The sequence below is a fragment of the Histoplasma capsulatum genome, genomic scaffold, assembly GCF_000149585.1.
Source record: "Histoplasma capsulatum NAm1 scaffold_4 genomic scaffold, whole genome shotgun sequence".
Taxonomy (NCBI): Eukaryota; Fungi; Ascomycota; class Eurotiomycetes; order Onygenales; family Ajellomycetaceae; genus Histoplasma; species Histoplasma mississippiense.
This window is the reverse complement of record NW_001813979.1, coordinates 1244174-1253748: the sequence shown is the minus strand read 5'-3', so window position 1 is coordinate 1253748 and position 9575 is coordinate 1244174. Positions and strand designations below refer to the sequence as shown.

The following is a 9575-nucleotide window of genomic DNA, read 5'->3' as shown; positions in this document are numbered from 1 at the left end:
TGTAGTAGGATAAGAATAAAGTGAGTAATATATACTAGTATGTATATATATATCAAGAGATGTAAGCAAATATCAATATATCAGACAAGATAAGAAAACAGAGTTGAAATTGTTATATTCCTAACCAGAACTTTTTGAAAGAAATGTAAACATGAGGTTGAGACAAGAATCCGAGGTAGTAACTATTGAAGAAAAGACCATTATTACGTTATCGAATTTGAAAGAAATTGAAAGCAGCATCAAGAGAATGCAGATTGAAAAATAAAATAAGATAAAGCAGATAAGCTCTCAGCTGAGCATAAAATAATATTCCTTCTTTGTCTGTTCCCGTGTCATGGAGACATTAGTATTAAATCGCTCCAACCCTGAACCATGTACTTTTGGTAGTTAAATAAGAACTGAAGAGACAAAAAGGCGAAAAGACCCAAAGAAATGTGGTTCTGTTATTCCCAGGGCTCTATACTTTTGTTGGTTGTTGTCGAATTTTCTCATTGCCCAAACTGTCGTGATTTTTTGGTAAATTCGATCGTAATAACAAGAAGATTCGTGATTATCGTGATGTTTTAGAATCCGGTGCTGGTCAAAAATAGTAATAAAAAAAATAGAAAATAAGAAAATAAGACATAGGAAGGAAGGAAGAGATAAACAAAACGAAAAGAAATAGAAACGGTATTAAAAGTAACTTTTGAAAATTGAAGAGCAGAAATGACAACGATTTGCAAGACATTGGATGCTGATTGTGATTTCGACGATCACAAGTGCGCCGACGCCAATAAGTAACAACGAAATAGGGGTATATTTTTTGAGCCGGAAGTCGAACCAGAAGGGAAAAAGCATATGATCGTTGAGGACCTGGAAGCATGGCTAGTTAACGGGACGGGTCGGTCCATCCTTGAAACGGATAAGGACGGAGTACGGAGTAAGAAAAAGTAAATTGCATGTCGTGCATTTGTCACGTTCCATCGTGACTTGGACAACGAAAATCGTTGCTTCCAGATTTGGCATGCTGCATCGAAGCATGGGACAGAGTGGATGGCTCCATAAGCTAATGTAAGAGGCCAGCACAGTGGCGTGCGGGCTTGGAGTGGGGAGCTGGAGGTCTTTGTTGCAGTATCAAATTTCCGCAATACAAAGAATCGTATTTTATACGGCCAGGTCCGAAAAATTCTGCATTTTGCTGAATTTTGTGGTAAGGGCGTGGACATACGCAACAAAAGTCCAAAATATTATTGCTTCGAGATCCAGAACAGAGAATACTTTGCCCACGCATTCTTCTCGTCGCCTGGCTTCTCTCGCATTCGTTCGGCATCACTAGCATCTGCACCATCGCGGGTGCCCCATGTGGTCTGAATTGCAACAGTACATTCATGTCAGCGATTGAATGATAGAGGAAGTGTTTCCTGCCTGCAAGAGAGTGGCATCGCTTGGTACAATACACAGTAAGAGATGGAAGGAGAAGGACGCTATTTTGGTGCTCGCTTGTGACGGACTGCACAATATCAGCCAACCAAGTCGGTAGACCCACTTAGCCTGAAACCCACACGTTTGAAGTGGAGATTTACAGGGTGGGCAAACGAAGGGGCTGTTCGGAATGAAGAAGGAAGGGCTAGAACAACTGCCAATAACCCCCGCCAGTGCCAGGTACTATGTGCAAGACGTTCAAGTAACGTTGGTAAAACTAGCTGACCCACATGTGTCTGTACTTCGCTGGGAACGGAGCAAGGAGAAGTGGTACTTACCACATTCAGAGTAAATGCAGCGTAAAGCTTTATCAGTCCGTGGAAATATCCGAACAATATCGAAACTGGGAGAAGGAGGAAATCCACTGGATATCGAATGTAATGACCGAGAAGCTTGATGAATTTGCTAACAAACATCCACGTAACTAATGATTTCAGTGCGAACATGCGAGACTCCTCACTCCACTCTTTTGTGCCGTAATAGCAGAATGCGACGAGGGCGAGATCCCCAATTAAGGCAGGAGGCGAAAGTGTGGTAAGATAGACGGCGTAGGTACTCCATGGCTGGCGGCTAATGGAAGAGGTTGCCAACACGGACCCCTAATGTTAGCTTCTGGTCTAATTATGGTTCGTCATCATAGCAAGGATGAGGCTGGATGTCAATTTACAACTTCTGCACCAGGGCTTAAGAGGGCTTTGATTGCGCGATTTGCTGGGGCTAGGTCCAAGAGGAGGGCTAAAAAGGGCAAAGTAGGGAAGAAGAAAAGACAAGAACAGGCGAGTAAAGAAAGCGCAAAAAAGGCAAAATGAAATACGGAGTCGTATGCACATAAGAATAATCAATAATAATCCCCCCGCAAAACAAAAAAAAAAGAAAAAAAAAAAAAAATAAAAAAAAAAAAATACCATTAAAAAAACAAAAGGGCCAAGGAGGCCAAAATTCCTCCTTAACGAATTCAATGATTTCGCCACTGATTTCGCTCTCAAAAAAGAAAAGGCAAAGCTCGCGAAATGCGAAATGGGCGAGAACGGTTGGCAAGTTGGGAAGGGGGCTTCGTCAAGTGAAGAGGATGGAGTGACGCTAGCTAGAGGGGGGAGAGAAACTTACTACCAAACAACCTGCTCCTGGATCAAGGTTGTGAGATTACTCCGCCAGTTACTTCTTGACCACCGAACGCACTGCTTGAGGAATTTTGCATTGTTCTCGAGGGTCGTTTGGATTTCCACTTCCGGGTGGTATTGGAAATATGTTTCCCATCCGTGAGTTACCATCCAGCGTGATAGGAAATTATCGTCATCTGCGTTCAATTCATATTTGCCAAACCACCACTCCTCGTGTGTGAAGTTATAGGTGAAATCTCGGTCCTGAAGGATTTTGGTTCGGTAAGCAGAAGTACGTCCAGAGAGGCAAGGCATCCCTCCGTCCACCTGAGTTGTTGCGGCGCAATCAAAATTCCTGCGCTCCAAGTACAGCGCACCTAGGAAGTCCCACACTCGCTGTGTAGAGAACAAAGGTGCATCCGATCTCCGCAACCGCTGGCAAGTTGCTACTCCTCCGTAAATAGGATCTTCAAAAACCGCTAGCAGCCATGTCAGTTCCTTCAGTGGCCAGCTTACATCGTCATCAACAAAAACGGTAATTTTGGTCTGGACCTCGGGAATAGCCCGCACCATTTGGCGTCTTTTGTTTGGTTTTGGGATGCTAAGCAATTTGATCCGGGTTTTTGATGCTGGCATATCCTTGAGCATTTCCTCCGCGTTCCCCCTATTGCTATCAATTGTCACAAGAATAATTTGAAAAGGTTCGTTCAGAAGAATGGTTCGAAGCGTTTCTTCCAATTCATCTCCACAGCCCTGTAGAGAAGGTATGATAATAGTTGCATCTTGAGACGTCAAAGTCGGGTTTTCTGGCGGAGGAATCGACCGAAATGTCCAAACGGCAATCAAATTAACAACTAGACGCACATATCGATAGAGACTATTTTATTCCCAACGTCAGTAAAGGACACAGAAGCCAATCTTCATGGCCTTCAACACTCTAGCAATGCCCACGACCGCCAATTGACAGTTGCCTGGGTGGAGCCCACTAACAATAAAATCTTAAAACAAACCAAATACACGTTGTCGAACTCCATATTAACATAAAGCGAACCTGGGGCTTCACTTCCCCGAAACTTCTAGATGTACGCAAACACAATGCCGCCCGAGAGAATTCTATCCGCCCAGTCGTATGAAAAACAGAGAGATAAGGACAGGTAATGACAAAAAACCAAGATTGACCAAACGATGTCACCAACAATTGAAACGACAGTCAGTCCCAGTGGAAGAAGCACTGGATGCAAAAAAGTAGTTGGAATTCAAATAAAGAATCTGGAAAGTGAGAAGGAAAGTGGGAGAAAACGAATTAATAAACGAAATAGTACGGAGTAATAAAGAGCGAGGAGGATGAATGCGAAGGAGTGACTGTTTTGCGAACGGGGGTATACAAAACCTTGCTGTGGGGGAGCTCCTGAGAACGGGCCAGCATGGAATAGCCCGCCCCTCGAGTCCTGGATATTATATGCAAATAACCAACAAAATCGGATTAGGCTGAGAAATACTCGATACAAATTAGCCATTGTTATCCCAGTTCTCAAATTTTCTCTCTACTTGAGAATTTTTCTTTTTTCCTGTTGGCTTACCATTGACGCTCATTGCTTTCAACTTAAATATTCTCTTTGATTTTCATTTTATTTCTTTTGGTGTTATGCAGCTGCAGGTAATATGGATACCATGCAAGGGAGGTGCCGTACTTGCTACCAGCGCTAGCAAGGATTACAAACGAGGATAATCGTAAGTGTTAGGGTAGTAACATTCGAAGGTTCGTGGAAGCTGGCGTGCGCAAAAGGTGGCAGGGTTATCAATTTCAGAGAAAAGAATCCAGCCATGGATATATCCTCTGTACATTGCACCCAATTGTTCTGTGCTTCGCAAGCAATCTGCATCGAGATTCGTTTAGTGGGCGTTTCTACATGCGGTGGTGAAAATATTGAGAGTGGACTTACCAGGATCAATGCTCAAGGAGGTTGGTCAGCGGCCAAAACTGGAGCAATCGTGATGGAGTTAGCTCTGGAAATTGCCGAAGCAACCACGGATGATGAGCATAACGTCTGGCCTGTAATATGTGACATTTTGGATGAACAGGAAGTCCAGATTGTGATTGGTATCCTGGCCTAATGAAGTGTTCCAGACAATTGTGACTGTCGCATCGTCAAGCTGGGAAATAATCCACCTGAAATGTTGATTGGAAGTCACATTCTTCCAGTTGAACCACAATGTTTTACTGGCAAGCTGCTGTTCCAATCACATTTCCAGCATTGGATTCTGGGAATGGACTGAATTTTCTTCAACTAGAGCGACATTCCTAAGAATTGGAACCAAATAAAAGGAAGCTTACAGCAAAGGGGATAAAAGCAGAACATGATATGAAAATTTTTCCATGGATCCTTCTCTTTCTTGCTAATTTCTCCTGTCTGCCATGTCCTGTCATCAGTGAGAAGCTGCAATTACAGAGAGCAACACAACGGCGCAGACCATAAGGCCAACGAGTTTAAGTCCTGCGTATTGATATCATTCTTACATACCGGTCTATGCTTGATCTCATAAACTACCCCAGCCGACTACTCCATTGTCTCATCCCAGATTCCAAACCAATCTCGGCTCTACGTAGTAGGCCTCCCCACCACGCAGCGTGGCGCGCTGAGGCGCAAACGTCGCCAAAGGTGATGATCCTAGTGGCGATCATCTATCTGTACGAGACATATTGTTGGCGAGGCGTAGCCGCTAACCAGGATCGGCTCAAGCTGGATATAACCTTGTAGAAACTGATAGGCAATTTGGACCAGAATAGAAACAAGGGAGAACCAATTCAAATGCACTAGCTGTGGATATCGAGATTCGCTTATATCTGGCGAATGCTATCTCCTGTGGGTTGGCACGTCATTTGTTAGCTACGAAATGTTTGAAGAGCATATAGTAAGAAATAACAAGGTACAATACTATAAATGTTGTTTTCCTGACAGACCTGAAGTCCAGTATTGACTGGCTTGCCCAATTCCTGTCTTACGCTCCTGACATTCTGGAGTGGCATTCGGCTCTCGTCTCTTTTGCCCACTGACTCTGGATCGTCACAGCTTTATGCATGCACGCCGTGAATGGGCTTCGGGCAAGAAAATTTTATTTGTAATGTAGCGACAACATGAAGGCAAAATGTGCCTTTCATTTCCAAAGTCAGAGAGAAACAAAGAATCGGTTGAATGGATGGCCGGTATTATACCACGATACCGTGAACACAGCAAAAATGATGGGATGCAGTCTTGGTCTTCGTAATCATTCTGGCAAGCAGAACTAAAAGTTTAAATCTAGTCAGGAATTTTATCTCAACATCAACAGAACTGTTATCCATTGATATTGCTACAAGAGGTTGCATTTGTCATTCCACACTAAGTTCCCCAGAAATGCACCGTACAAAACACCCTTTTTTGAGGACATTATATGCGATATCTCTAAGAACTTCATATTACCACAGTGTGGTAGAAGAAACCCTTACTACATGCATAATGCTGGTATCTTGTTGGGTGAGGAATTCTTCCCCGTCTTGTGATTCTCTATTGTCTGGGTGATTGGATTGTGCCATCTGGAAGTTAAACGTATTTACTGTTTCTTTCAATCTTCTTTTGACGAAGCTGTGTCTAACTTGGAGGTAGGATTTCGGTTTCTCCTGTCTATCACTGCTCACACCAAGCTAAACGTCGGGAAAGCCGGAGTTTGTCCAGATCCAGCTTTCAACACAGTAGATTTTCTAAACGACCTCAACTCACTACCTGAGGTTTACATGTTGTTTCTCACGATGTATCACGTATCCGTGAAAACCGTTCCCATAACTTGCTGCGAAAGCAAGTGGCGGCAATTCTAGTAAAGGAACATGGGCGTTCTATGCGAGAACCTACCTTCCATATCTCATCCAGACGACTAGCATGTTAAGCGATGATAGCAGTTCAGAGAATATCAGCATCAAGCGATCGGGGCCATATGATATCCAGGCAAAGGACGAAGACATTAGTGGAGCAGTGAAGTGTTCATTATGATGGAGGTCAAAATTCACCATAGCTTTCGCTTTATGAAAACCATTATCATGATGTCACTCAAACTGCCGCCAACATATTTAACCAGAGACTTTGTGCTCAGTTTCGGCTTAATATGGGTTAGGCCTATCCTTCATTTCTATTTCTGCGGCATCTGCTATCTTCAGAATTATGAAAAAAGTGTTACCTGGTACTATTACTTCATTCAAGGGGTAGTTTCATCACTGTTTTAGGTTCTGTTATTTTAACACAGTGGTTCTCTGCTCAATGACAGGAAACATGATGCATACAGCTATAAAAAAGATTGTTTCAACAGTTGTTCATGGCACACCATCATGGATTCCCACTCGATTCATTTGGAACAGGGCTTCAGAAAGCCACAATTGTTAACCAATGGATGAGTAGCTTGTGCTGACAATGCTGATAGTTACATTTTTCATTGAAAAATAGACACTTATTGCCTCAAAGCCTGCATAATTATGCATGCAGTTGAGGTGCACTATTTCATCCTTGCTATCTGCACTCGCTATTGTCTTTTCATTCTTTCGACTCACCAGGGGTTTCGGACAGTCTAGAACCCGTAAGAAGATTCCGGGGTTCTCCTTACAAGAAGAAAAACTAACTACCTATAGGCTGCCGTACTACCCAATAATAGCGTTTTTCTGTGCTTATTCTCGGAATCCTTTCATGAACTGATTTGCCGATCTACGAAACCGTACGGGAGCAAGCGGCACCTAATAAGCCTTAATTTATTATTCACCAAAATAGTTGTACTATCGTAAAATCTCAGTGGAAATTTGATGCTCCTTGTTCCCGTCTTCCATCCACCAATTCTTTATGATTCTTGCCAGCACGTGCTCATCGTTGTGGATAAATACCCCAGCGATATACTTCAGGTTAACGTATAGTTTCAAAACATCGGAACAAATAATTTCTGAAACCTTCACCGAGGTGCAAATGAAGGGATCGCCCAACGTCCTCATATTCGTCTCTCTGACCTGATATATTGCGCGCACAAAATTAGCTAAAAATGCTCTCCGGTTTGGAGCCAATATTTTCATCCTGCTAATTTCACGTTCTACATGATGTTCAATGATGTTGGAAACTGAATATATGATGTGCTCGACTAGGTCACATATGGATCTGCATTTTTGACGGGATATTCTCATCGCTAGGGTAGGATTATTCATATGCGGTTGGGCAGACTGCTCCATAATTTCCTCCTAGCTATCCGTCAAGGCCATTGTGAAAGGTCGTTGCCGAAGCTGCATGTACGGGCCGGGGCCCCTCCCTCCTAAGCCTGGTGGATGCTATTGATATTTGTTTCTTTTTTTTTTTTATGTTTTTTTGCGTATCATAAGCGCGTTTCAAGGAACGCGAAATAAAACATTAGCTTCTAAAAGAAAGAAGAAGAAAAAATAGCGGCTTCATATAGCCCATTTGCATCGGAACTTGTCCATAAATTGGTGAGGCCCGTGAAGCTCCTTTGATACGGCGGTTAGGGGTTTTCAGCGGTTCTGGTCAACGACGCTCTATAGTTTCCGTTTTGAGCAATATGCAGGAACACCCATGGACGAGTTTGTCCACTTTCCTTGCTTTCGCGTCGTGTGCAACACAAATTTTTCATGGCATTAAGAACCGCGAGGATTAAACGAACAGAAAAGAAAAGCAAAGAAAAAGCAAAGGGAAGAAATCTCACTAGGGATCCTTGTATGGCGTGCATGTGGAGCATGGAAGCACGCAGCCTCGTTCGCGGAGTTTATTACCCATCCTTGTCACTTTAGGTTGTCACAGTCCGCTGCAACCATCGTGCCCGGCTCTGGCTCGCTTCAGGTCTTGAGACAACCTCCAGATGGTTCGTATAGTCTGCCGTCTATGAAATGGCCATGCATTTTTGTTTTCTATATTAGTTTCTATTTCTCGGCGGACACAGAAATATAGTTTCCATCCCATGGACTGTTTCAGATAGACTGTATGAGAGTAACGTGTTTTACCTTTAGAAATGGGGAGGTTAGCAACATTCAACAGGATTAAAAGCATAATCTTTTTTGTAAAATGTACGAACCTTTTCATGAGCGGGTCAGTAGTGTTCACGAAATTTCTGATGAAATCGGTGCAGTGTAGGGTGATTGGAAGAATAGCCGCTTCATTGGGCAAGTTGATCTTGAGGTATCTCTCGTGTCTGGGTGGGTTGAATTCGAGAAGCTGCTGATACAAAGGCGATGAGACTTCTTTTCAATACGAATACTTTCTTTGTTAACTTACTAGCCTCGTTTGGCAGTGAATTTTATGCATTAATGTTATTTATCCGACTTATTTATCCGACTTTGCACTCATAGCCGCAACCGAGTCAGAGTATCGTGCCGGGAGTGCTAATATAAAACTCTACATTATGGAAATATTCAATGAGATGTGTTACATCATTAGAGAAAAGCACCGTTGAACATTTAAAATCACTTGCCTTGTTCAATTCACTTAGGCTTCAGATCAACTGCTAGCAAAGCCAATTTGAGCTACTACTTTATTGGCACGTTTCATATTGAGTACAATGAAGATGATCGGCACACAATGAATTAGAGCTGAGCCATATCTCGCAAAAGAATTCATACGAATTAGTTTACCTGAATATCTCAGGTGATTTCTGCCAAAAATTGAGGGGCATTGAAATTTATACATTACTCCTGTAGAATGTGGATATTTTGGGGGGTTGCTGAGGGGGCTCATATAATATGTGATATCTAAGTATGCTGCCAGACTCCAAAGGTTGCCAATTGCTTCTTTTTATTACTGACACTTTCGGGGCGCCTTGTGTATTAGCAAACATTTTTTATGATAACAATGTGAGTTCTAGGTAAGAAACTGAGGCCCCTTTTCTGAATCACTATGTAGAGTGAGAATTGGGCTAGCAATTTGATGGAGCTAATTCGGTCAGATAGCATACCTCTTTGGTCGATAGCACAGGTAAACATGTCTCTCTGAGAGGCATTCCTGA

At 42.8% G+C, this 9575-nt stretch overlaps 3 protein-coding genes across 3 annotated transcripts in view; 1 reads left to right on the top strand and 2 right to left on the bottom strand.

Moving 5' to 3' along the window:
- Positions 1–1753: 1753 nt before the first annotated feature.
- On the top strand, positions 1754–2270 carry HCAG_04384 (conserved hypothetical protein; the record flags this gene model as incomplete). The annotated part of the gene is made up of 3 exons (XM_001540494.1): positions 1754–1838; positions 1899–1995; positions 2102–2270. 3 exons carry the CDS (start codon positions 1754–1756, stop codon positions 2268–2270), a joined length of 351 nt encoding a protein of 116 aa, XP_001540544.1.
- Positions 2271–2567: 297 nt separating this feature from the next.
- HCAG_04383 (conserved hypothetical protein) lies at positions 2568–3595 on the bottom strand (the record flags this gene model as incomplete). Its single annotated transcript, XM_001540493.1, has 2 exons — positions 2568–3314; positions 3572–3595. 2 exons carry the CDS (start codon positions 3593–3595, stop codon positions 2568–2570), a joined length of 771 nt encoding a protein of 256 aa, XP_001540543.1.
- A 4776-nt stretch (positions 3596–8371) lies between these two features.
- HCAG_04382 (conserved hypothetical protein) overlaps positions 8372–9575 on the bottom strand; it is a gene marked incomplete at both ends in the record, with an annotated part of 4014 nt that continues 2810 nt past the window's right edge. Inside the window, 3 exons of the mRNA XM_001540492.1 lie at positions 8372–8456; positions 8649–8814; positions 9205–9360. Of these exons, the coding sequence (XP_001540542.1) occupies positions 8372–8456; positions 8649–8814; positions 9205–9360 (407 nt within the window). The remainder of the gene's footprint in view (positions 8457–8648; positions 8815–9204; positions 9361–9575) is intronic.